General features: G+C 46.6%; 10 protein-coding genes across 10 annotated transcripts; 6 read left to right on the top strand and 4 right to left on the bottom strand.

Annotated features, from left to right (window-relative positions):
• Positions 1 to 523: 523 nt before the first annotated feature.
• Positions 524 to 1,346, top strand: N7506_005745 (uncharacterized protein; the record flags this gene model as incomplete). Its single annotated transcript, XM_056955038.1, has 3 exons — positions 524 to 751; positions 797 to 1,095; positions 1,145 to 1,346. 3 exons carry the CDS (start codon positions 524 to 526, stop codon positions 1,344 to 1,346), a joined length of 729 nt encoding a protein of 242 aa, XP_056812015.1.
• An 807-nt stretch (positions 1,347 to 2,153) lies between these two features.
• N7506_005744 (uncharacterized protein) lies at positions 2,154 to 2,381 on the bottom strand (the record flags this gene model as incomplete). The annotated part of the gene is made up of 1 exon (XM_056955037.1): positions 2,154 to 2,381. The coding sequence occupies one exon, from the start codon at positions 2,379 to 2,381 to the stop codon at positions 2,154 to 2,156; it is 228 nt and encodes a 75-aa protein (XP_056812014.1).
• Positions 2,382 to 5,482: 3,101 nt separating this feature from the next.
• N7506_005743 (uncharacterized protein) lies at positions 5,483 to 5,697 on the top strand (the record flags this gene model as incomplete). The annotated part of the gene is made up of 2 exons (XM_056955036.1): positions 5,483 to 5,583; positions 5,607 to 5,697. The coding sequence occupies 2 exons, from the start codon at positions 5,483 to 5,485 to the stop codon at positions 5,695 to 5,697; spliced, it is 192 nt and encodes a 63-aa protein (XP_056812013.1).
• A 665-nt stretch (positions 5,698 to 6,362) lies between these two features.
• Positions 6,363 to 6,638, bottom strand: N7506_005742 (uncharacterized protein; the record flags this gene model as incomplete). Its single annotated transcript, XM_056955035.1, has 1 exon — positions 6,363 to 6,638. One exon carries the CDS (start codon positions 6,636 to 6,638, stop codon positions 6,363 to 6,365), a length of 276 nt encoding a protein of 91 aa, XP_056812012.1.
• Positions 6,639 to 8,892: 2,254 nt separating this feature from the next.
• N7506_005741 (ATP-binding protein) lies at positions 8,893 to 10,562 on the bottom strand (the record flags this gene model as incomplete). Its single annotated transcript, XM_056955034.1, has 5 exons — positions 8,893 to 9,084; positions 9,176 to 9,373; positions 9,430 to 9,573; positions 9,631 to 10,002; positions 10,053 to 10,562. The coding sequence occupies 5 exons, from the start codon at positions 10,560 to 10,562 to the stop codon at positions 8,893 to 8,895; spliced, it is 1,416 nt and encodes a 471-aa protein (XP_056812011.1).
• Positions 10,563 to 12,765: 2,203 nt separating this feature from the next.
• N7506_005740 (uncharacterized protein) lies at positions 12,766 to 13,014 on the top strand (the record flags this gene model as incomplete). Its single annotated transcript, XM_056955033.1, has 1 exon — positions 12,766 to 13,014. The coding sequence occupies one exon, from the start codon at positions 12,766 to 12,768 to the stop codon at positions 13,012 to 13,014; it is 249 nt and encodes an 82-aa protein (XP_056812010.1).
• A 1,212-nt stretch (positions 13,015 to 14,226) lies between these two features.
• N7506_005739 (nucleic acid/nucleotide deaminase domain-containing protein) lies at positions 14,227 to 15,817 on the bottom strand (the record flags this gene model as incomplete). Its single annotated transcript, XM_056955032.1, has 3 exons — positions 14,227 to 14,695; positions 14,754 to 15,243; positions 15,295 to 15,817. 3 exons carry the CDS (start codon positions 15,815 to 15,817, stop codon positions 14,227 to 14,229), a joined length of 1,482 nt encoding a protein of 493 aa, XP_056812009.1.
• Positions 15,818 to 17,021: 1,204 nt separating this feature from the next.
• N7506_005738 (uncharacterized protein) lies at positions 17,022 to 17,345 on the top strand (the record flags this gene model as incomplete). Its single annotated transcript, XM_056955031.1, has 1 exon — positions 17,022 to 17,345. The coding sequence occupies one exon, from the start codon at positions 17,022 to 17,024 to the stop codon at positions 17,343 to 17,345; it is 324 nt and encodes a 107-aa protein (XP_056812008.1).
• A 204-nt stretch (positions 17,346 to 17,549) lies between these two features.
• On the top strand, positions 17,550 to 19,998 carry N7506_005737 (uncharacterized protein; the record flags this gene model as incomplete). The annotated part of the gene is made up of 3 exons (XM_056955030.1): positions 17,550 to 19,409; positions 19,469 to 19,778; positions 19,838 to 19,998. Coding segments are annotated over 3 exons (2,331 nt in total), but the record flags the coding sequence as incomplete, so codon positions are not given.
• A 1,866-nt stretch (positions 19,999 to 21,864) lies between these two features.
• Positions 21,865 to 25,756, top strand: N7506_005736 (uncharacterized protein; the record flags this gene model as incomplete). The annotated part of the gene is made up of 2 exons (XM_056955029.1): positions 21,865 to 23,903; positions 23,953 to 25,756. 2 exons carry the CDS (start codon positions 21,865 to 21,867, stop codon positions 25,754 to 25,756), a joined length of 3,843 nt encoding a protein of 1,280 aa, XP_056812006.1.
• Between the last annotated feature and the right edge of the window lie 590 nt (positions 25,757 to 26,346).

Genomic DNA, 26,346 nt, shown 5'->3' with positions numbered 1-26,346 from the left:
ACTTCACTCATGCTGAGTCTTTAATTCACCTCTGGTACTCCGCCTCCTTGCCAAAAGATATCATTACTCAGTTGGGATCGCGTGTAAAACCTCTATTCACTGAGGTTTGTGGACAAATATCTGCCAAAGCCACTGGGGAGATTGTGGAGAGGATCTGGAAGTTTCCTCGTAAGAGAAGCCTGCGACTTGCTCTTAGGAAAGAGGAATGGTACCGATTAGAGGCACTCTGCGAAGTTCCTCCAGATCTCACACGACAGAAAGCTTTACATATCCGCACAGCCACGACATTAGCTCCGGAGAGAAAGGACTTTCGAGATCGATGGTACTTCAAAGACACCACACCATCTGTACGTTTGTCAAAACAGAGGTTTCGTGAAGATGGGCTTCTTCTTCCATTTGGACATGATAGGGCCGATTTCAGCACCCCAAATCCGTTAGTTTCAGAGCCCTCAACTGTTGAACAGCCGGCTGACACTCGTGGCAATATATCAGTACATTCTACTTACCTCCATTTGTCTGGCCAATGGATGACAAAGCCGACCCTTTAGATGGGTGGCCGATACGAGAAGTTGCTCGAGAGCAGACATTGGCGAAAGAGGACCTATATGGTAAACTTTATGTTTACCTTCGGCGTGTTTTCCAACAGTTCCTAGATGGCCTAGCAAGGATAGAGATAGACATTGAACTGTTCAATGTGGACGCGATCCAGCTTCCTGGAATTCTTCAGGGGAACAAATATGCCAGAATCGAGGTACGTAAATCTGAAATGTCCGGACAGGTATCTAATGACATTTAGGTATCGAATATAACTGATGCTGGGTATCTGGGTACACGGGAAACGTTGCGCCTATTGTCGCCTTTGCTGCAACCTCCACAGAAAAATCCTCACGCCACCATAATTTCAGCGTATCTGAATGCGATTATGGAGATGGTCAAACAAGGCGACGACAGAGACCAAACACCGAACATGGAATTACTAATGAAGTTCCTACCTGATATTGACATGTTCTCCTTGCTACGACCGGAGAGCGCTCAAAGTCTGAAATTATGGGATGCGAGAACAATTGTCATTGACCGACACAAGTTTTTTGAGAGGTGAGTAATGATTTGAGTGGCTCCACGATATCAGCTGACTTTTGGCCAGGTACATCAGCGTGTTTCGATTTGGTCTTATATCTGCCGATCTGCAAGTCGCAATGAAGGATCGCAAGACGGTAGTTGAGGCATGGCCCACAAAGCCAATACTCAAAAGAGGACAGCAAGGGTCCCAAGACGAGTTTAACATTCTTCTGGATTCGAACTTTACCTGCGTTGAACGATTTGTGGAATGGAGGCGGACAAAATAGGAGTTTCTTCTCTTTTCCTAGCCATGATCATCTAGTAGTAGTAGTAGTAGTAGTAGTAGTAGTAGTAGTAGTATTCATCTAAACTGACCCCTCACAAAGCGGTATACATTATACGTTTACTATATATCCGAACAAGTACTTTTAAAATTGTTCACTTATAGTAGGAACTTAGAAAACTTAGAACCTCGTCACGGCCTACCCTTGCCCATTGCCGTTCCCATTGTTATGCTGTCTTCATGACGCGGCTGTTGTGAGATTTCAAGAGAGACGGGCAGCGACTGTTCGAATTTGGCTGCATTGCTGACAGGCGCGAGAATGCGGGCAATGCTGAGTGTAAGAATCTGGATAAAGAACATGTTGCAGAAGCTGATTTGTTGCGGACTCGACTGGCTGGTTTTCTCTTAGATTTCGTTTCATCCTTGAACGGGGGTGGTTTATTGTGAAAACGATGATGAAGATCTTCAACTGTGAGTGTGAATTTGAGGGGAGGTGCGGGTTGCTGAGTTCTAAGTGTCAGTTGCGGATAGCTACCTAAAAGATTCGCTATTACAGTGCCTCCTTGTGTAGTACCTGGAAAACTAATGTTTCCTCCACTCAGCTTCATTTCAAATTTACCACGCAGTAGTTGAACACCCAAGGAGCAGAAAGCTTGCTATCTCCACTCTGTTTCTAGCTTTCATCAGACAGTAGTTGAATACCATCAGGGATCAGGTCTTCCTGGGAACAAGACACCACCGTCGAACCCAAAATCTCCTCCACTCAGTCGTCCAATGCTGGGAAATAAACTTTGCCACCCCCCCCTCTCCTTCAGATCTTAAACGTTTTCACAATGAAGGTTCCCGGAATCTCATACAGGAAAAGATATTCCTGGTTAGTAGACGCATAGTCCGCATAACCAGGAAGGTTGACACGGGCCAGATCCAACCAGTTCCAGGCGTGCTTATAGATGATCCGATTCCCGCGGCTTTCATACTTGCGCAGACGACTTTTAGAGATGCAAATCTCTTGCGCGACGATTCTAGTCATCCCCTGCATTCTGCGGCGCCTAGCTTCATTGAAAAGCCTACTCTCTGTCCATTGTAATTGAAATGAAAGGCGATAAGCTTCTGCTCGACCAGTCTAGATAATCTAGCACTATTTTCGGCATCTATCATTCATAGAGACGCCCCTGGCCGAACTTGCCAATATAGCATCCGCGCTCTTGTTGAACCGAGCCTGAGAGTCATCATCTTGAACACGCCATGCATGAAGAAAAATCTTGTCCTGCCGAGCCATATTCAGAAACGAAGTGTATATGAAGGAATAGGATGAAGGGGTAAGACAGCATGATAGAGATCAAGAGAGATAAAAATGTAGAGGAGCGATGAGTTTTTTTTTTTTTTTTTTTTTTTTTTTTTTTTGATAGGGCGGAGTATCATATTTATAACACCTTCCCTGCTTTACCCTGTGAAACATTCTTCCAAAGTCACATCGCGGATTCATTGGGAACGATTATCGTCTGCATCGCTGATGCTGATTCTCCCATCTGTCGCAGAAATGCCTGGGTAAGCTCCAAGTTATCATCGCGAGAAATTGTATCGCGACAGACACCAAAGAAGGACCGATACGAACCAAGGGACGGTTAGATGAAAATTTTGGCCTGAATGTTTTCCTCAAACGCTATCACCTCATGGAACTCTTTCGCGACTGCGGAGGGCTTCAGAGCCGTAGCTCTATCTTCTCAGTTTCATACACGGTTGACTATGCCCCGTCTAAGTCTCAAAAGAAAGGCAACTCCAGGAACAATGACGACGCTGTGATCACAAAAAGAAAGACGAGGCAGAATCTTCCACAATTGCGGACAGCTAATCTCGATTACGAAAGAAGAAGTAGGGCAATGACGCGATTACGGGTCATCGGACGACAGTATCAAGCCCTGTTGAACAACTTTGGGCAGGGTATGATATGTTTCTTGCAGCCATGCTCCTTGACAGAGGAGCTGGACAAAGCTTCTGACAACATGGATGGACTGTGTGGAATGAGATGTATCAAGAAGTAGCTGACATATCAAAGGATCTACGACTTGAAGGAGGCTGACTTCAAAATATTGATCGAGCTACTGGAGGCCTCCCGGGGTCGAAACTTGCGTAATATTTGCACAAAGGCAAACTCGGTGGTGGACGAAATGGCCGTCAACCTCGGACTCAGAGATTGCGTTTGCAAGAAGTTGAAACTGAAGACATACTAACAATCCCCAAAGGATCTCCTATACTGGAGCTTTTGCTTAGTTCTAATCATTCTGCGCAAGACTATAGCTCGACAGCGTAGTGAAATGGCGCTGAAATTCGACTCCAAGTTCGCCAATTTTGGTTCATGGAACGGAGTATGGGCCGCAAGATGAGTATGCGTAAGGAATACAAATGCTACTTCTCGTTCTCTCATTTGTTCCATAAGTTAAATTGAGTATTAAAACATTGACTTCAGCTCAGTTGCATCGAGTCTGATAGAACAAGCTCCCCTGATGGTCGATAACAGAAGAAAAGAGATCTTGATGACATCCGCATCCCAAAGAAGCATTCTGCCATTCTCAAAAGAAAGATTCTCAGTCAAAGCTGCCATACAAACCACTTTGCCATCTGCGCCTGAGGTATGGTTCACCGTTAGCATGTGAATGATGTAAGGCTCTTTTGAACTCACGTTCCCGCCCGTGAACTGTCCATACTTCAAACCCCTCTCGCTAGATGGTCAATCTAAATATTCGTCAATGTATCGCTCCTGTTTCACGCTTTGCAACTGACAAACCTGTTCAGTTGTGCTACCCAATTCTCCCCGGATTGAGAGCAGTGTCCAGTTTTGCACCCCTCACAAAGCTCACAATCATGGGGACCATTGCGGCCACGGAATATTGGAGGCCTCTCCACGTGGATTCCATTCCATTGCCTTATCCAGTATACAATCCTCTCGGCGTATGACTGATCCAACACCGCCTGGTTGAGCCAGAGGCAAGGTCCGCAGCGTTGGCGGTAGATCCTCGCATTATACTTCTGCGCCGGAAAATGACGTATAGTGACTGCAATTTCCTTGCCGCCCATCCACGAGCTCTGCAAGCTCGATTACGGCACGAGAAGCAGCCCATGATGTGCGTGACACAAATTTTGGTGGACTTTTTGTGTCATCATAATTCTCATAGAACTCATAATGAAGGTCTGTTTCGACCAGCCAACGTGAGACCTGATCAAGAAGCCCTTTGTACATAAACCATACTGCTATAGATTTTCGTTTCTTGGCGGAAGGCATTGTTTGACTAAGGGTCAACACTGAATAACAGAGCTTTTTGATATTGAAGTAGAAGATTCAACAAAAGGTTCTGAGCGTAGGGTTATGAATAAGTGAAATGCGCTGATCAAGTGTTAATTTGAACGTCAAGGATGAATTGTCTGCCCCGGTTACAGCTTGGTTGGTCATTGAAATTACGAGAGACCGTAATGCCTAAATACGGGAACATGCACTTCCCACCTATTATCATCTTCACTGTAGATGGTACCGGAGGATACCCTGATGATTCATAAGGCTCAGACTAGTCCCAGATATGCGGTATCAGCCAGAGTTGTCTTTGGAATGGGCAATAAGTTCCATGATATGCGTAGTTTTGTTTTCGGGAGCAGCGAGTGAAATCACTCAGTTAATTGGCAGATCTATTTCCTAATTGAATTAAAACGACACTCCGTTTTTAAGACCAAGAAAGGAAAAGCGCACATCGGAAGATCTCTAATAGCCGGTCAATGCTTACCAGCGCATGGAAAGATATGTAAACTAACACGGCCTTTCAAAATTTGAATAGCAGAAATTATTCCTTCATTTACGACAAGGGGACTGCGCCCTCACATCTAGCGCATTCAGTGCACCTACCCTATCTCTTGACAGTGAAGACTCGGGTATCTAAGATAAGGTACTCCAAAGAATAAGGGATTGCAAATCAAACGTCGAATGATAAGAGAACATGAAAACATCAGTTCAGGATGTGATGATAAACGGGGCGGTTCAAAGGAATATAAGTATGCGCATGTCGCCGACTATCCCCGTTTAACTTGAAGTCTACGTCATTGATTCAAACGATACGGACCACTCCTCACGTCTCTTCAAACAGCAGCAACATCATGACTTTGTCGCAATTCAAGCCAGAGGCTCTTGGAAGCTTGTACACTCAGGAGCAGCTGGATCTCCTGGATTCCATCGACACACCGATCCCAAGGCATCAGTCACTATGTTTCCCTCCCACAGAGAATCGCCTGCGGAGACCAATCTCTTCCGGAAAGAGTCGGATGATGAGGGTGGAGGCGTTTCCTTTCATGCCTCGATGCAATGGGGGTAGCTAAATCATCGCTCGCCTAAAGTGGATGGTGTCTTTGGCTTATACTATACTGACTACATATTTTTCTATTGCTCTCTTTTTCAAGTACGATGAATTTCAACTAAAAAAAAAAAACAAAGCATAAGTGTTATCTCTGCACTACCCTTTACACGCGCTCCTCCGGTGCTTTTGAAGATTATCGTTGCGTGTAAAAGACGAGCCACATTCGTCACAAGTGTACTGTCTTTTAGGCCCTGGCTGATGATACGTTACGACATGTCGGCGCATATCCGTTTGTTCGGCTGTACGATGAACACAAAAAGGTTGTGGACATTTGACAGGTTTCAAGTGTATCCGAGCATGTTTCCTAGGAAATGTTAGATACAGCCTCGCGTTCGTTATAGACAAAAACGGTACCTCAAAAGATGTTTCTTGTGATCACCTGTTTCCCATTCACAATTCAGATACCGACAACGATACAATCCATCAGAAAGCAATACCATATGGTCTAGTGAAGGCATTTCTGCTTCTTCAAATTTGACCGTATTTCGAGATGCTGAGCCCGGCGGCTGTGACACACTTTCCTCTTCAGCTCTGCTTTTGATTGAATTCTCAGTCGATGCCATACTTTCACGGAATTCATGGAAACCCTCTCTTCCACCAGGAATCACATCTGGTTCTGGTCTCTACAGAGACAAACAATCCATGTAATCTCCAGTAGATTCTGATTGATTCAATATAGCCGTATCAGCCAGGCCGCTAATGCCATTCATCGGTTGAAAGGTTCCGAATGAGGGTTCTACAGGGGGTGCGGCACCACCTGTTGCGCCAGGAGCAATCGGATCAATTGTCACTAGTTGGGGAAGGTAACAGCGTTGTTCAAGCAACGGGTCAAGAAAGAAGTTTGGGCCTCCACCTTCATCTTCATCATCCGCATCCTGGCCAAAGAATGTGTTGTCCATGGCTAATGGCTAATAGTGAGTACGCAAAAGAAGACAGAGGACCGTAGGTTGAGAAAGCTTTATACCGACGAAAGACGCGAGTACTGACTTTCTAGCTGACTAATTCCTGACCAGATTGCTTGCACGGCTTTTTTGACAACTCATACTTTGTTCTTAGGGTAGCCTGTACGAGCCGTGAAAATCCACCGGTCAACTTTGGTCAACTACAAGGAGCCCAAAGCACTCTTCGAAAGTTGCCAATGAAGTTCCTCCACGTGTTTGCTACTCTTTCACCGCTCTTTCTCGTGCATGCTTTTCAATCTTGAGAATCAACACAAGTCTTCGCTCAGTATAAACCGGTTGATTGGTTGGATATTCAAAGATAGATCTTTAAACATCTTGGTTTGTATTTCATTTGCCATGAGATGTCGATGCAGACGTTATGTGATTGGCGAAAGCGCGAGGCTGGCTTGACCCATTTCCCGGGGCAAGGAGTCAAGGATGCATTCCGTGGTGCTACGCGGGTTGTTTTGGGGGAGTCAACTTCGTTCAAAGGTTGTCAGGAAGAGTTGTAAAGCCCATGCTCCTCAATGATGCCAAATAACCCGTGAATTCGAGGTGGCCTTGAAATGTCTAGTAGTGCTTCACGTGCACCGACGGGGGATGTTTCTACTTAATGTTCCTGGCGGCGTTTTAGTTTCGCTATCATCCGTATGCTAACTCTATTGAGATGTTAATGCTCGGTCACCTGATATCCAATAACGCAATACCCACATATGTAAGTTTTTCCACTTCCCGTTCGTAACTATTGATTTGGCTTTTAGTTTTGGGCATACCGCGGGCCTGTTGAAGCTCAAATCTTATCACAGCTATTCTGCCGTTCTCCATGCTCATATCATACGTCTCAAGTTGGTAGGCGCGGGGCTTCACGCCACTCATGTTGACGGTCAATTTGGTCAGGGTTGGACAAGATTAGGAAGCTTGATATCACACACAACCGAGACATACGACTTCAACGTATCGGATATCCTTGAAGTTTGTCTCTTTCTTATAATAAAATGGGCTTCACCATACCACGTGAAGAAGTGCATATGATGTATCAAATACGCGTGACCGTTGCGGAGTCTCACGCGCCAATCCCGCCGTGCGACGTGTACGTGAAGGAATATGCAAAATCGTGAGTCTGTTCAAATGCACGGTCCTCCTCAGTAAGCATTCTTAGACCCTTTCTTCCAGGTTCAACTTTTGTTTTCCTTTATAGAAATGCTTGCCCATACGTCGGCATTCATGATTCCACGGGCGCGGATTTAGCTTTTTTATCTCATCATGAGCATCGGCGAAGCTTCCGAAGATGCATTGAAAACCTAGAAGTTTCCAAGAATTATTGAGCTCAGATATTAGACTTCCACTTTACTGCGTGGGAGCAGACGAAGTTGAGCCCGATTTTCATAAGAAGACAGTCCAAAAAAGGATAGAAAATTTTGAGAGTCTGATTGATTTCAGCGGTGGTTTTGTGTGACTGTCTAGATTCTAGAGCTGATTATTGATATACCCTCAAGAGCCATATTCAACTTGTATTGCGGTGTTTCATGTTACCTAAGTATACCGCTAGACACTCTTTGGGACAAACTTGGTCGTAGCGCACCTGACCCACTCTATTTGTGGGTAAATGACATGGTTCATTCAATTAGTCAATGAACTGGCTCGTGATTGATTGCCTAGGTAATAAATACCAATATCATGCGACCTGTAATTCTGCTTTAGAGCTTCAATGTGATATTAAAGTGCCATATACATTGTGAATCTAGTAGAGTGTGCAGAACTCCACCGCAATGTAAGATTTGATTGTAGGCCCGGTCGACTCTCTCCAGGGTTCTTCACTTGGCGAGAAGCGCCATCATGAGAGCTATATACTCAAAACAAAAAGTTTCTAGTCTGTTCGTGAGAGCAATCATGCTTTAGATTGAGTACACAGGCTACGTATTTGCATTGAGTCTTTGATATGGTCACTCAATCATCTAGAGGCAAAATCATATTTTCTCGCGGAAATTTGCTCTCATCGCTTGTTCTGTTTGTGTGTGTTTTATTCCCTAAATCCAATAAGATAGACAAGCTATAGTCATAAAGCGACGTGTTCAGACACGGTCCTAAGTTGTTGAAGTTTGATAAAAAGGTTCGAAGGTAATTCATATTCATTCTGATAAGTGGTAACACAGGGCGTTTGCCATGAGTTGGAATCATTTAATTACTTGCTCATATTGCTCGTCTTGCACTCCTAAGACGATGTAACACTTTTTCCACCGTCTTCCGTCAATCTTTTTCGGATCTTGATTACTAAATATCCAGCACCTAGTCTACTCAAGCCTGGAGAGTCAGGGGTTTCTGCCGAAGAACACAATGCCGCACCAGGGGAGAACAGCAAGGCCTCACCCACGCGAAGATTGACAATTCGGTAGAACAATGAAAACTTGCCTGATATTTCGGGGGGCAGCTAAGCCTTCTTCAGTGGTGGCTGTTGTTTCCCCATTGGATTGTGTGCCCAAAGCTGCCGCGGCCACGTGCTCTTGTAATGCACGTAACCATTCTGGCGAGGAGAATCTGTGGACAACGGTCACCGAGCATAGACTGAGGAGATCGCTTGAAATGGTTGGCTCTTGGGTGGAAATGAGGATGCGGGCCCCAAGGTGGCGTTGCAACCTGACAGTTGAAAGAAGGGTGTCTGTAAAGTTGCGCGCTTCGACTGAATCTTTCATATACTACACATAGCACGTCAACAGCCATCGATATGAGATCCTATGCGTGAGACGCGAACCTTGTGGGCCTCATCGAGTGCAACTACTCGGCCAATTTTCGTGTCCTGCTCCATGAAGATTTCAAAGCAAATATTGAATAGGGAACAGGCCGTATCAGGAGAGATGCACGGGCAGGAAAGATCAATGATCGTCAATTGTGATGGCTGGTGAAGCAAATTAGTGTTTCGTTGCGATACTAGGGCTGACTGTCAGAGTTTAACCTTTGGTGCCCAGCTCGAGCCTGCGCATTGGGACTTTCCCTTGTTTTTGTTTCTCCCACCGGGTGGCTTTGCTTGCTGGGAAGGCATGAAGCTCTCAAGCGTCTCGAGACGCTGTTTCAACGGCTCAAGTTGACCAGGGAGAAGATCAGAATCAAGAACTCGCCTTTTGAATTCTTGGTAATCGAATTGGGACGCGTGCTCCTGCTGCAAAAGACGCATTTCCCGTAGAATACGCTGGACAGTATGCATGTACAAAGGTAGTGGCCCTTTATCTTGGCCCACAGCCATAAGATCGAGCATGCGCTTGGTGTTCAGATTAGCTTGATCTATCTGTAAAGGCTCCACTTTAATGTTGAACCTTGCGTAGGTCCCCTAAAATATATGTTAGAGAGAACAACATTTTGAGACCGCAGTCTGATTACCTTTATAGTTCTAATATTTGTTGGAGCACACAGAACTCTGACATTGATCTGAGGATGGGACGCGAGGAATGCAGCCTCACAAGGAGAGCCGCCACTATCGCAAATGAAAGTGTCATAGTGAAAAACGACAGCTGTCAAGGGATTTGAAAGTCTACCAGCCTTGGAAGGGATCAAACAGCCCTCCAGTATGCAGGATAACGTATGGCTTTTACCCGACCCCTGAGAGCCGCAGATGAAGGTACTCGATGGTGATGAAACATTGAAAAACAGTCGCGGGTCTTTTTCAAAAACCTGTTTGCGAGAAATTGGAACACCAGGTGCTTCCAGCTTTTTCAGTCCCCCCAACAGGCCAAACTGGGATGGGCGGTGATCGGAATGATTGAGAACTGGGCCAGTAAAGATTGGAGCCAGCACGATATCGTCGTCACGATCATCAGAATCATCAATCTTCAAGAGACTCAAGTGATATGCTAGATTCAGATCTAAATCCATGATCAGCTCTGTGGTCATATATAGCAAAAAAGCACACTTTTTTTCGAGAAAGATCCTCGAGGTAAATTGTTACGGACCACTGTGTTTTTCTTTGCATTTGGAGCTCGACATCTTCAAAAGCTATTAGCTGGAATTTCGGTCTGCTCTTAGATACTGGATATCTCTCCTATTTATGACCTGGACACATGTTCCTATTCGGTGAACCGCCACATCCCGAGATAACAGCGGTGTAGAAAACTCTTCGGTATGCGCTTTGCTCCGAGTTACAAGAACTATAAGCTCTGACGATGTATCCTTGGGCCATTGCTTGGGTTCTCATGCAGCGCGGTGATAAGATAGATAAGTTTGGTAGATGGATAGGAGACCTAGTACTGAATCGGGTCGCTAGACGACTTTCGATAGCGTAAGTCAGTAAGGAACATATCCACTTTACTGAATTTCCCATTTTCTGTATGAGCGGCCTCCCGCGTTGGCGGCCTCCCGCGTTGGCGGCCTCCCGCGTTGGCGGCCTCCCACATTGGTGGCCTCCCACATTGGTGGCCTCCCACATTGGTGGCCTCCCACATTGGTGGCCTCCCACATTGGTGGCCTCCCACATTGGTGGCCTCCCACATTGGCAGCTCTCGAAAATTAGCCTGCAGTTCGTATTTTATCAGTCCGGTCAATTGCAGGACACAAAAAGCTTATTATAAGTCGATCATACAGCTAGTTTGGTCTTGATCATGCGGAACTCACGTCTTTTTTGTGAGCGCCGGAATCCCTGCTCGCGTGATATCCAGCCGGATATGGGGCAGACGGTCACGTGCGAATGTGTTATACTTGTGAATCATTTCATCGTCCAGTCTAAACTTTGAATTTTCGGACTGACTTAGTGAAAGTCGGAAGCCAATCAAATAATCAATTCGTATGATTTTCTTGCAGGAAGGCGACAACTGCAAGCAATGGGACTCGTTTCATTCCGAGATGAAAATTCAGAATCACAGGAGGCTGTTTTTCAGCTCCTTGGGTGTGCTTATCGCACCCTCGCGGAGCCACAGGCTTTTTTCGTGTGGCGGAGTCTATTAAACCCCGGTCACACGGAAGGTAATCTCGAGACTGAAAAAGAAAATTTCGCCTCGTCTCCCCTTGAGACCCAGAAATTCCACGCACACTGGATGGATTCGATAAGCGAAACCAACTTAGAATCCAACCATCATGATCACCACGATCTACCAAAGTACACATCGCGGTTAAATGAAAAAGGACAAGAAAGCGGACAAGCACCGCAACGCACGGTTTCAACAATAAGCCTTGACCCTCCTCGATTTAAAGTTACCATCCTTTTTGGAGCATGCCATGGGATGGGCATTGGACGGACAAAAAAGGTTGCTGGCCATTTAGCTGCAAAGCAGATTTGTGATCAACTCAAGATAGAAATTTGAACACAATGGTGAACTTCACCGAAGCGTTGCCCTGACTACACACGTGCTGCGTTTCTGGCTTCACGCGTTGCGAAAGAATTGCCTCCGCTGTTCGAGAGCTCTGAGATACTGGCCCACGTGAAATTCTTAGATGGTCGACGATTGAGTCGATAATTAAGCGGTAATATGATGACGGCACCCTGTACACACCGCGAGGGTCAAAAAATTGATATTGTTAAACGTTGTCAGGAAGAACAAAATATATTTCACGAAATCCAGAAAGTTTACCTTCAACATAGCTCGTAGATCGCAATAAAAGAGACGGTAAGTGACATATCCACTCCGCTGCGACAGATGTCTCAACGATAGGCCCACATGTTCGATAGAACGGATATGAGGGTAGTAGAAAATACTATCATTATAGCTCTATCAGACACCATGTTCTTCGTATACCTAGAATTGTACCAGTACGATGTGCGGTCGGTTTGGTTGGATTGCTAGGTCGCGGATACGATACCGTAATTTCCGGTGCCTACGACATAGTATATTTACCTACTGCTACCTCTATCTCGGCCTGCAAATTCTCAAGTACACTGGTCCAAACTGGCGCCCAACTACGATATAGGCGGTGGGTGACGACCAATGATGAGTAGACGCGTGGTTGGGCGATATTGAACAACTCTCTGACCGCTGGTTTGCCCCGATAGGTTATTTGGTTAGGGGCCTGGCCACCGATTGAAATAGGCTATTTATTGCTAGCTTGAGATCCTCAAAGTACACTTTATACCAACCCGCTCGATCTCCATTTGAGAAGGTTGACTATGGAGTCGTGGCCGGGCGGTGATATGCCAGCTTCGATTGAAGCCGAGCTTCCAATTGAGCTGGAAGGTGCGGCTGCGAGTAATCTTCCGACCCATGCGACTCCTACAACGTTCGATATTTACATCTGCAACATCCCTAGCGAAAGCCAACAGCAAGAAACATTCAACCCCGAGTCTGAGATTCTAGGTACTAGCGGGATCCCGTCTGCTACTCTTCAGGATATAATCGAAGCAAATGATTCTCTGTAGAGCAATCTTTGCGTTGAATTTTTGATGAGGGAAAGCGAGATATCTGGCGGTCTTCATACGAATCTGGCTAGTGTTCCGGGTGCAGTGATCAGTACCAGCAGTGCTGAGTCTGCAACTCATGATGTAGTGAGGACTGCGAACTGGAGATCCGAAGAAGCTGAGATGCCTTCGGATGAATCAGTCAACCCTTCACTCCATGATGGATTGTACTACTGCCAATACGAGGGATGTCAAAAGTTGCAGGGCTTTACTCTTAAATGCCAGTTGAAGTAGGTTCATGTCAGTTTCCGCTTCGCAAATCTGCTGAAAATTCTCAGAAAGCATACCAAGATTCATACTCTACCTTTCAAATGTCCCCGTTGCGCATACGCATCAGCGGAAAAAAAGGGCGTTGATCGGCACATCAAGGTTGCTCACAAGAAATTGGCCAGGGAACGCTGGGGATGCTTGGAACCAACCGTTTGCGCTGTATGTCAGGAAAAGTTCACGAGAGAAGACAACTTTCAGAAACACTTTAAGGCAAGACATGTCAGTTAGATTAAGCTATTATGGTCAGTTGGTATGGTCCGGGGAATCTTTGTTTATCATTGCTTTATCAATTTGTGATCTTTCTTTTGCTGCCTTGCTTCATATCGAGTCTCTGCTATTCCATATCCCTTTTTTTAATCCTTTGTACCAAACTAGACACCTCATAGACTTGATGTGTAATTTCCCTTCCCATATATAGAGGCAAGTCTTCGCACAGGCAATTCGACAACTTGCCTTCAACACGACTCCAACTGCGTCGTTGCGGACCGGATGGCGAAGCAGGCCGCCAGTCCAAGCAAATCTCAACCCTTCCCCCGCTACTCAAAATAGAGAGGACGTTCATCCATAGTGACGTCACCGATCAGTGGAAGCATGAATGGAGGATATCCAATAAAGCTGGTTGTTTGCGGAAGATTGACGACACCGGCACATTTAAGGTAACAAAAGAGCCCATGACGCATCTTTGGAGATTATGGTATATATACAAGCAATTACAGTCATGCTGGCTGGGGGAAGGAAACGCAGCCGCCGCAGAAGTGACAAAAAATAACAAGGAGGAAGGAAGGCAGGTTAGAAGTTAATTCTGTTCATCATTTAAGCAACTTTGAGATAAATGAACACCGCTCAATCTTTGTTATCAATAGGTGTTCGTAATGAAAGGCTCAGTGCATGTGGCAGATGGTGCTAAGTGTAGCCAGAGAGAGAAACACCTCCGTTTTCCGGGTCAGAAATACCATCAAAGTCCGGTGCGGTGTCAATGTTCCCGCTAACTTCTGTGTTGGTGAAAATGGCGCGTCTGTTGTGCTGAAATCCTAAAACTATACTCGGTAGAGTCCCAGGAGTCTCATCTGATACCTCGAGTGAATAGGAACCGAAGCTAGGCCCTCGGGTATCCGTGATGTTCGTTATCGAATCCGGATGCCATCGTTTCGATGGCACGCATTGAATGACATGACTGAACACTTGCTCGCGAATGGTTTCCGTCATTTTATTCACGATATTCCTCTGTTGCATGGCTGTGGGGCATTTCCGGTCCAATTGTTCAACATTTGGTGGACTCCACTTTGTCCAAATCTTTCGGTGTGAGGAAGATACCATCACGCGGGCTGGATGATATTCGAAGTACAGTTCACAGCAGAAACAGGCCGGCTTACTACAAGCAATAAACCGATCCTCGCCCGCGAATGTTTTTCGCAGCTTCCAAAAAATACTCCAAGACCTGAAGCTCTGCATGCACTTCAAGCGTGGAGCCATTGTACTGACGGATAAAGGTGTCAAATATACCTGCTACCTTGTGCAGGTGCAGAAGGCCCTCCTTCAGAGAATCCTTGTCTTCGCTATCCTTCTTGAACATTCGATTCAAGATCCCGCGAAGGTTGACGTGGGAGTCACACATAGGCGTTGGTACGGCAGGTGGGGCGTATATAGGACAAACAGCATGATTGTCAAGAAGGTGTCTCAGTTCCTCAGTGTCCTGAATCAGCTCACTTGAAGCCCGTATGTGATGTGCAAGTCTCCCGATATAATGTCGCATCATGATAAAACATGACCTTTTGCTCGTAGGATTCAACCCTTTCTCTTCCTCCACACCCCGTCTCTCCAGCTCCTTCACTAGTGATGAATGGCGATTGTCATGCGCGAAATTGCAGAGCGCGAAGTTATCATCAAAATTCATGGCCGTGTTAAGCCAGGCAACCAAATCTAAAGAATTAGATCGGTTGATGCGTGAGAAGAGTGAAATAGTGAGCTTACCGGATGCTGCAATGTGTCCGCTCAGCTTGGAAAGACAATCTTTGGCGTATCTGCGAAGGCATCTCTTTTCTTCGTCGACACGTTCAGAAGCAAATTTGATGCATCTTGTTGCGAATTGCGACTCGCTGTAGACATTCCGTGTGCCGACCGGGTGGGTGATGGCCCGCAAAGTATCTAAGGCGGTGTGGAGAAACGCGACGATTTTGTCTGTCTCTCTGTTCGAAGCAACACAGAAGTTATAACAGGTATCAAGCTCTTCGAGGCCGATTGCAGTGCATGTGCTGCCTCCCTTTCTGAAATCACAGATATAACAGAGGTTTTGCAAAAATCGCCGACTTTTAGCCTGCCTGACATCGACGTCAAACGACAGAGGGGTGTGGCTGCCGCGTGTCTGTCCAAGTGCATGCAAGAGAAACAATTGCTCGTAAAATCGACCGAGAAGTCTTTGGTATGGGTCAAATCTCGGGCGACCAACGCGATTTGGGTCAATTTCTAGAGATCCTTTTAAGGATGCTGAAGTCATATTTTTGGACGGTTCCTCTCTTTCTTGGGCGCAATGTAATTTGAATTAAGTATCAGTATAATAGCAGGTTTGAACACAAGCATGAGAAAAGGAGATATTTATGGGCTGAAGGCTAGTTTTCAGCACCAAACCGAGCAGACAGTACCATCTGAATGATTGGCTCCTGGCCATTTTCTATTCGGCCCATTGTCGACCTAGGACTGCATGTCAAAGGCCGTCATGCGGGAGCTGGATCTGATGACAGATTTGTGGATGAATTGAATTGTCAGTGCACCTGCCCCGCCTTTCTCAAATGTACGCCAATCAAATGGTGGGACGGAAATGAAGATTTCGGTGCTTATGGCAGTTTGCTTGTGCTTTATATTGTTTCGGTTCTAGTGCCAATCTTTTGAAAACTGCTCGCCGGTCTTTTAAGGATTTGCCTACTCCGTACACGATGTTTAGATGCTCGTGTAGTGGAGTATAAACATTAATACTTTATTGATTTTTATCCACGTAAAGTGAGTGGATTTGGCTTCACATTTGATACCTTGAAATATCCGAGAAGCAGAAGGGCGATTCGAGATTCAAATTTATGAAGGGATTCCAAGCGAACTTGAGTCCTTGAGATTGAACTTTCCCAGATAGCCTAGAGATGCTGAAAGAGATGGCCCCAAAGCGAGTTTAGCCCCAAAAAACCGGATGGTAACAGTCAAAAATACAGTGGGCGCTAGGTTGAAGGAGAAAGAGCTCCGGGTGACATCGACTCCGAGAACTGTCCACGGTCGTGCAGCTTTGAATGAATTAAGAGTAGCCTGAGCCCCTAAAAAGGCAGCAGGGTGATCCACACCTCGATAGCACAAGCCTGGTAATACTGTATGGCTATGAATCGACCATTTCTCTCTGCTATGAATGACTAGATATATCGCATCTTACCAGAAAGATTCTGCATCTTGCACGTTGCGTATATTCAGTTATGTCCTCTGTTTATTTTGTCCAAAGCAGGAAAAATACATAAATACACCATATGGGTATCGGATACGAAGAAATACTCGAGAGTAAAACCTTGATTAGACACCTTTGACTGCCGTGGAAGCCGAGCGTAGCCTCAGACACAAAACAACCCGGCCAGTTTGGCAAATTTGAATAACTTCTGTAGATCAATGAAAGAAGTGCGCATCCGTTGGGGTTGGTACTTGACAGCAATAGTGGTTGATCAGTGATCATGAAATGGCCACTAAAGATAGAAGGTTTCGACGTAAAGCGTACTCTTTGCTTCCCGCCTTTGCATGGTATTGCCAGTGTTTTGCATGGACGGCCTCCCGCATGGACGGCCTCCCGCATGGATGGCCTCCCGCATGGACGGCCTCCCGCATGGATGGCCTCCCGCATGGACGGCCTCCCGCATGGACGGCCTCCCGCATGGATGGCCTCCCGCATGGATGGCCTCCCGCATGGACGGCCTCCCGCATGGACGGCCTCCCGCATGGATGGCCTCCCGCATGGACCGACCACCTTCTCGGAATTCATGGAATTATTGCGAATATAGCTTTCAGCATTACAACAGAAGCAAGACATAAAACCAGGCGTATGCATAAAACTACATTGCTCCTTGCTTGCTTCCTTGCTTGCAGCTCTCGTTCTTTTCAGACCCAAATAATATAAACTGCCAAAGATATATCTGTTTCCGCTATGATTATATCGCTCTGAACTTGTGGTTTCTCTAGTGGTCTATCGCTAATCATTTTTGACTATGACTTTGACAAATTTTAAGTCGGACGCACTTGATGCCCTTTGCACACAAGAGCAGCTCGATCTTTTGGATTCCGTGGATACTCTTCGATCGCAAGGAATCAGCCATTATGTCTCTCTCCCACAAATCATTGTGTGCGGGGATCAATCTTCCGGCAAAAGCTCTGTCCTCGAAGCTATTTCCGGTGTTTCGTTTCCAGTGAAAAGCAATCTCTGTACAAGATTTCCCACGGAGCTTGTGCTTCGGAAGAATTCTCAGGTTGGGGTTCGAGTCTCGATAGTACCCCATCACTCTCGAAGTGAAGCAGAGCAACAGTCGCTGGGTAGTTTTTGTGAACAACTCGGTGGATTTGATGGTCTCGCGATTCTGATCGAGAACGCCAAGGCGGCAATGGGCATCTCTACGCACGGGAAAGCTTTCTCCAATGATTTGCTTCGGGTTGAGATATCGGGTCCCGATCGTCCACATCTAACAATCGTTGATCTTCCGGGTCTTATCCACTCTGAGACACGACAGCAATCGGCTGCCGATGTACAATTGGTGCAAAGTGTGGTTCAGTCGTACATGAGCCAGCCACGGAGTATCATTCTGGCGGTGGTATCCGCAAAGAACGACTTCGCCAACCAGATCATCTTACGCCTAGCGCGAGACGCAGACCCTTCAGGAAACCGGACCTTGGGGGTGATCACCAAGCCTGATATTCTGGTAGCCGGATCCGAGAGTGAGGCATCGTTCATATCACTCGCTAAGAACCAAGATGTGGAGTTCCGCCTGGGGTGGCATGTGTTGAAGAATATGGATTCTGAAAGGGGTCACTGGGATCTGTCCGAGCGAGATGTTCAAGAATGGAAATTCTTTTCTCGAGGGATCTGGGAAGACATGCCTCGGTCTCTCGTGGGTGTGAACACTTTGCGCACTCGTCTGAGCAAGCTGCTTCTCGGGCAAATTGCAGCCGAATTGCCTAGCCTCATCGAGGAGATCAACGCCAAGAGCGATGTGTGTCGAGCTCAGTTAAGTAAGCTCGGTCAACCTCGAGCCACACTGAATGCACAAAGATCATATCTCTTTCACATCAGCCAATCGTTTCAATCCCTAGTCAAGACTGCGGTGGACGGGACATACAATGAACCTTTTTTCGAACCTGCCCAAACCGACGTTGGGTATAAAAGACGAATTCGCGCGGTGATCCAGAATCTGAATGCGGAGTTTGCAGCAAATCTCGCACGATACGGTCATTATCGTCAGCTAGACAGCACAGAGGAAAACGATGCTATCGGCGAGCATCAAATTCAAATATCACGGGATGACTATCTTGATGACATTGGTACACTATTGGAGAGGACACGCGGTCGTGAATTACCGGGCACTTATGATCCGATGATCACCAGAGATCTGTTCCAGGACCACAGCCGACCGTGGGAGGGCATATCCCGCAACCATGTTATCGCCGCTTGGGTTGCCGCGAAAGAGTTCCTCCAGCAAGTAGTCACATATGTCGCAGATAAGGCTACTTCCACCGCCTTGTTTGACAAAGTCATCCTTCCAGCCCTAATTGAATTACGGGAAACGTTGGAGCAAGGGACTGCAGAACTGCTTGCTCCCCATCAGCAGCGGCATCCTATCACATACAACCATTATTTTACCGAGACACTTCAGCACACACGTAATGGCCGTCAAAAAGAGCAGTTGCGCGAGGCGCTCAAGCGTCACTTCAAGGTTGACCATTTACCAAGTGCATACGGGACACGTGATTCTGTTGACCTTCGTGCGCTCTTTGATTCCCTCGTTAGGAGTACCGAACCGAACATGACAAAGTATGCGTCAGAGGAAGCTCTAGATTGCATGCTAGCGTATTACAAGGTAGTCGAGGCTAGACTCTAGTCTTGTTCCAAGGCTGACAGATGACTTTTTGTTCGCAGGTTGCTTTGAAACGCTTCGTGGACGACATTGCCACAGAAGTTGTTGAAATGAAGCTTCTTTGCACTCTGCCTGGCATTTTCAACCCTGTGACTGCTTTCGACATGTCTGACGAGCTGGTGACGCAAATTGCAGGCGAGAGCGAGGAAAGCAGAAGTCTTCGCGAACAGCTGAATAAGAAACTACGTGTTCTCGCCAAAGGTTCCGACACTTGCCGGCGATTTGTTGGTATCAGGGGGTTGGGTAAGAAGCTCGCTACACCATCTCGTATTGAAACTAACTCAATCAAGAACTCCAAAATGAAAGCAGCGAGTCAAACAATCCACGTGCTACCCAATTTTCAAGTGGCTCTCGGAGCCCTTTTGAGGAAGTTGAAAACACTGCGATCCCCGAACATGACGACCAAAATGAATACTCGGAGTCTTTGAGTTCTGGTAATGCGGCAGCCGCCGTGCCCGATGCTCTGGACTGCCCCGAGCCCGAGCCCGAGCCCGCGGTTGATTCCTTGGAACTTCCCGAAGAGTCAACTTCTAAGTATGCGAAAGGATCGGCTAAAAAGAAAAGCAGGAAATCTAGGCCACAAGCTTACGATGAAGTATAGATAGATTGTTTGACATTCAACGGCATTGAAATTTGACGTCATATATCTGATCAATATCTCAAAGTGCTTACATTTTGCTAATGATTGGTCCAAAGTAAATCAATTTGGATAGTTGGTTTTAGCACAGTTTCCGTTGGATAACGTGAGGCTATGCGGATAGCCATTCAAAACAATCCATCGATTCACCATGAAAGAGAGCTCAGCGTAGCTTCTAGAGGAAGTAGGATCGACTGACGGGAAATTTAGGAAGAATGATTGAATTTGCCAGGGCATTTTAAAATTTATGAGACGACGAACGTGCAGCGTTCTTGACATATGACCACGCTGGAAGAATTGGCCAATTGAGAGACCCTTAACCGCCTCAAGCATAGGTCAGCGCATTTCCTAAGTTGTAACCCCCAGGTCAATGGCAAGAGATTAAGATATATTCCAACCTGTCTCAGGGATCACCTTCGCATCATTCCGGGTCATTGGGCGAGATCGCAAAACTGAAAGTTCTTTCTCATAGAGTTAGTTCCCTATTACTGAAAAGCAGTGAATCCTAGCTCTATAACCGACTTCAACTATCTCAACTCGCAGTAATCTTGAATTTTCCTCTACGAGATGACCAAACCCCGTGCTATAAATAAACCCCCCGCCCCCGCCCCCCAAATACACTTGGAGACAGCCCGTTCAAGTGTAGATTTGGGTCGCAATCTCTAGATTTCGTCCGAACGTTTTTGAAATAGCTACATATTTCTACTTTGGCACTGGTCTCCTGGTAGCTCTTTCAATAATAAAAAAAGCAAATAAATAATCCATGATCTTAGTTTTGGCTGAATATTTCTCTTGTATAATAGTTCACATCTGTGAATTCCCAACTCAACAAAGTCTTTCCATTACGTCTTGTTCTAGTATTCAAAAAAATAAAACCATCCAAGCGCAACCTCGTGGATTACCTTCGATCTTAGCAACGATATGTATAATTCAAGACTTCTCGAGTAAATCAATGTATTGACGTTAAACCCTTACTTCTGAGTTACTTCAATGTTACCGTATCAAGGATAGTTCGGGATACAGTATTTCCAACAAATGCAGAGTAAAACTTGATTTTTTGATAGTATTTTAGTTGTATTTTGATTGTCTAGACTGACGCCACGGATGTAAGTGTTGTTCGTTGTGCGCTTGCATTTGATGCTGGTCGGTAGCTGCAGGTGCTGCGCCCGACTGCAGTCTAATATGCACTGCGGCTCGGAACCCTTGTCCATTTAATTGGCGTTGAATGTTTTGTAGAATGCGTAAGGCAGTTGTATTGTTGGGGAGCTGTGTGGGTCACAATCCAATAATATAGATACAGGTCTAACGCTAATGCATGAGTAGTGCGTATCAGGATGACAGAACAATACCATCAAAACAGGTGCTCCAACAGAATGGAAGGATGACAAGCAGGCGGACGGACTGAATACTTATATGCCTATATTCATTGGTTGCAGCTTTGTGTTAGTGACCTGTCATTTTTGGGACTGTCCAGCATATGATTGCGTGGGTTTAGTGGGTCAGAACGAATTCCACAAGGCTGTCTTGAGAAATGCTCCCTATTGAGGGTAAGTACCGATCCCGCTTCTAGATAAGTACACCTTTAACCTGAATTTTTCTTCTACAGCCTGTTTTTCCATTCTGCCACATCGCCGCCAGCCTCACATCCAGCTTTAATCAAAATCCACCGACGTCTTTCAGCTTTGGGTCATAAAATATTGTTGTTCTGAAGACACTTACAGCTGGACGGTCCATCTTTGTCGTTCTTCAGCAACTCCCACAATGCATCGTGGAAATGATAAGCGATCCAGGGGCTATATGGCCAATCGAGGGGGATCCTCCAACAAAAGAAATTACAGTCAAGCATCATCACCTTGCGAGCATTTTCAACGCGGAAGGTGTCGTTATGGTAGCAAATGCAAATACTCTCATCAAATGGCCGGGGTCGCCGAGTTCCAGTCAAAATCGGCCGTTAACCAACGAACGCCTGCCAACCCAGAGGCTCGGAATCGATACTTCGATTGGAAAAGACTTCTTCGTGAGGGTCCCGTGCGAACCGGTCATATTCAAAGGGGAAATGATACTCTGGCCGATTTTTGGAATGGGGCTCTCAAAATCTTGGAAAGCAAAAGTACCGAGGATCATCAGTTCCTCGCCAAAGATCTTGTGAACGATGAGTTACGAGGGTTTGCATTTATCCTAGCAACTGCTCAGTCGGACATTTTACCAAATTTCGATCAGATCTCGTCTCACCACGAGGCCTTTTTGAAAGTTATTACTCATGCTTCTCTGTTGAGCTGTCTGTCCGTTGATACTTTTGTTGGCACTTTTTACACATACTTCAGTGGTACCAATGGAGATCGAGCAATCACATACCTCTCAGGCATCTCCCAGAAGTTGATGGCTTGGCAGGATAGCACCGAGGTTACCCCAATGGTATCCTTGAGTATGTTAAATTTGATATTGAACGTTCTTTACCAGCTGTTGTCAAGGGTCCGTCATTCTCGATTCCACGCCGAACTTCCTCGGTTGCTCGACCTCACCCACGCGATGAAATCCAAGATCACCGAAACAAGCTCCCAAGCCGACCTGGATGGAATTGAGAGCAGAACCGAAATATTGACAAATCTGGTCAACAACGCGAACCGCAGTCTGTGTGCACCAAAGCCACAAGAAGACATTTCCCCGAAGAGTAATCAGGTCATGTCGTCCTTTCCAATGGACTTGCAGATCCCTGGTGGAAGACACGACAATGACCTAGCCGAGATCTCTCGAATTCAAATCCTTCCGACCCATGGGGAGATTTTGAGCGGTGATACAGAATATCTACCCTCTACCAACTTCCTCCAGTCCCACATTTTGACCGATCCATTGCAGCGATACATTGATTCAACATTCCGGCTCTTACGCCATGATATCTTTGCCTCGGCCAAAGATGTCCTCAGAGATCTCCTGCAACAGAATGATTTGACCCAAGTCCTCCACCGCTTGGGTAAGGCCAATGGGGCGAATTTCTACCTGGGGGCACGTGTCCGACACGTCTTTATCAATGAGAGAAATGAGCTTGAAGCAACTTTATCATTCCATCCACCGCCAGAATTGCGCAAGAAAACTTCAAGCGAGCAGTGCATATGGTGGCAAGGCTCCAGTCGGTTAGATCAGGGGAGCTTGGTGTGTTTCTTGCCATCGCAAGGAACGAACAGAAGGATCATCTTTCTTGAGGTCACTGAAAAAAATTGTTCGAAGAATCGAGGGCATCAGAACAGCAGCAGTCTGGTCTCAGAGAAGTTCGCGTCCAGTATCACAGTGAAGCTTGCATCGTTTCAACAATCGGAATTGCTGCTCCTGAGCTATCTCTACAGCAAGAAGGTTCCTGGGATCCTCGTCGACTTCCATGGGATGATCCCTGCGACATTCATGCCAATTCTGAAGAATCTACAGCGAATTGAACGCGAAGGAGAATTATCATTTCAAAAGTGGATCCTGCCAGGCCGGTCAAATGACGGAGCTGGTCATATAATACCCCCACCGGCGTATGCACGCAGAAATGGGTTTGTATTTCCACTGACTTCCATCACGAAGCTGGGAGTTGCGAGCGCCGCCCTGGACCCAAGAGCCCCGGAGTCTATCGACCTCTTGAGATTGGAAAATCAGACTGGACTCGACTATGGTCAGTGTCAGGCTCTTATCGCGGCTCTCACTCGAGAATATGCCCTCATCCAAGGCCCGCCAGGCACTGGAAAGTCGTACTTGGGAGTGAAGATTGTTCAGGCGCTCCTCGAGGTCAAGCGCGATGCAAATCTCGGCCCGATAATGGTGATGTGAGAAAATTCCTATAATACGTCGATTTACAACTAATTGTGGGCATAGCTGTTATACCAACCATGCCTTAGACCAGTTCCTGAAACATCTTCTTGATGTTGGGATCGAGAAGATCATACGCATTGGTGGTCGTAGTCAGGCTGCTGAGCTCGAAGGAAAGAACCTTCGGGTCATTAGCAAGGACATTGCGAAGACAAGAGTAGAATCTCAAACACTTGGCATGTCCTATGGAGCTATTGATTCTTGCATGAATGCTGCTGGAAGCTGCTTGAAACCTCTCCACCAGTCCCACAAAGGTTTATCTTGGAACGCGATAGAGCCCAGCTTGAGACGCAGATGGCCCGGCATACATCGACAGTTTGAAAAACAGGACGAAGAGGGATTTACAACAGCCAGAACGGATGTACTTCTTAACTGGCTCGGTTTAAAGTCAATGAAGACACAGGAAGATAATCACGACGATGGAATTAACGAGGTGCGCTTGCAAGAACTGACACGTGCTGCAAATAGAGATATTCACACTCTCACCATGTCGGATCGCCAAGTTCTCGCAAACAGCTGGTTCAGAGAGCGGCAGGAAGCTGGGGCTGCTTCGCTTTTTGAGGCTGTTGATCAGGCAATGTCCCATCGCCGAGACATCAACGCTGTTCATGAGGAGATTGACCGCCGAGCTCTGGTTCAAGCAGACGTGATAGGAATTACTACCACCGCACTTGCACGACACGTTGAGACCCTACGGCGTATCAACGTCAGGGCCATGATATGCGAGGAGGCCGCCGAGGTGATGGAAGCCCACATTATCTCGGCTTTAATGCCTGGTGTTGAACACTTCATCCAGATTGGGGATCATAGACAACTGCGGCCGCAGATTCAAAACCACTCGCTCAGTATTGAATCGTCCTCAGGGAAAAAATGGCAGCTAGACCGAAGTCAGTTTGAACGGCGCGCTGTTGGCGAGCCAGGTCTAAGCCCAGTCCCCGTTGCACAACTCAACATACAGCGAAGAATGAGGCCAGAGATTTCGCAGCTTATTCGCAGTGTCTACCCACGCCTCGAAGATCATGAATGTGTAATGACCCTGCCGAAGGTTGTGGGAATGCGTGACAATCTCTTTTGGCTCGATCATCGCCACGACGAAGACTCGAGAGATAACGGCAGCCGTGTTAAGTCTCATGGCAACCAATGGGAGGTCGATATGGCAACCGCCATGGTTCGGCATCTCGTTAGACAAGGAGAGTATACGAGTACAGACATTGCTCTGTTAACCCCATACACGGGACAGTTACGAAAGCTCAGAGCATCGCTCAGCAATGACTTCGAGATCTGTCTAAGCGAGCGGGACTTGGAGACATTGGCTGCGGATGGGATAGAGAACCATGGCACTGGGATTGTCGAATCGAAGAACCCGGAATCGACCGAGAAAAAGACGCTTCTTCAAACGCTCCGTCTTGCCACAGTAGACAACTTCCAAGGCGAGGAAGCAAAGGTTATCATTGTCTCTCTTGTTCGCAGTAACTCACAACACAAAGTCGGCTTCCTTCGCACTCAAAATCGCATCAACGTACTCCTGAGCCGAGCCCAGCACGGCATGTACATTATTGGGAACTCCGAGACATACCTCAATGTTAAAATGTGGGCGGATGTCCACTCTCAACTTGCCCGCGCAAGTGCTGTGGGCACGGAGCTGGCTCTCTGCTGTCCTCGTCATCCTGAAACTCCCATCCTTTGCTCCGAACCCCATGACTTTGAGCGAAAAAGTCCTGCAGGGGGGGTGCAGTCTCCCATGTGCCCGTCGCCTCGAGCCATGTGGGCACCAGTGCCAAGCTATGTGCCACTCGGCGCTCATGCATGATGGATTCTCATGTGAGAAGGCTTGCCCTCGCATTCGATCGAGCTGCCAGCACGAATGTCCTAAGGTTTGTGGTGAGGATTGTGGACCTTGTTTGACTAAGATTCACGATGTAGAGCTGCTCTGCGGACATATCAAAAAGACCATCCTCTGCCACCAAATGTCCGACTTAGGAAGCCTCAAGTGTGACGCTCAGGTTGGAAAGATCATTCCTAGATGTGGCCATATTGTTCAGGTGAGCTGTTTCAAAGACATCACTTCATCAGATTTCCGTTGCCCTGCACCATGCACGGAACTTCTCGCGTGTGGTCATAAGTGCAGTGGAGATTGTGCGAATTGTCTTGATGATGTGAGTGATGAAACACGTGTATTCAAGCACATCAGTTGCACAAAAATCTGTGACCGTCCATATGGCATTTGCAATCATCGATGTCCTAAGACGTGTCATGATGGGGAAAAGTGCCGTCCTTGTGATGCTAAATGCGAGGTGAGAGACATCAAAAACTCTCCTTTTCGGAAATTCTAATATTTTGCACAGGTTCAATGCTCACATTCTACATGTGATTCCACTTGCGGGACGGCATGTGCGCCAT

Source organism: Penicillium brevicompactum (genome assembly GCF_028827555.1).
Source record: "Penicillium brevicompactum strain IBT 35665 chromosome Unknown utg000004l_segment0_segment0, whole genome shotgun sequence".
Lineage (NCBI taxonomy): Eukaryota > Fungi > Ascomycota > Eurotiomycetes > Eurotiales > Aspergillaceae > Penicillium > Penicillium brevicompactum.
Note: the sequence above shows the minus strand (reverse complement) of the source record. Positions and strands in the feature narration are given on the sequence as shown.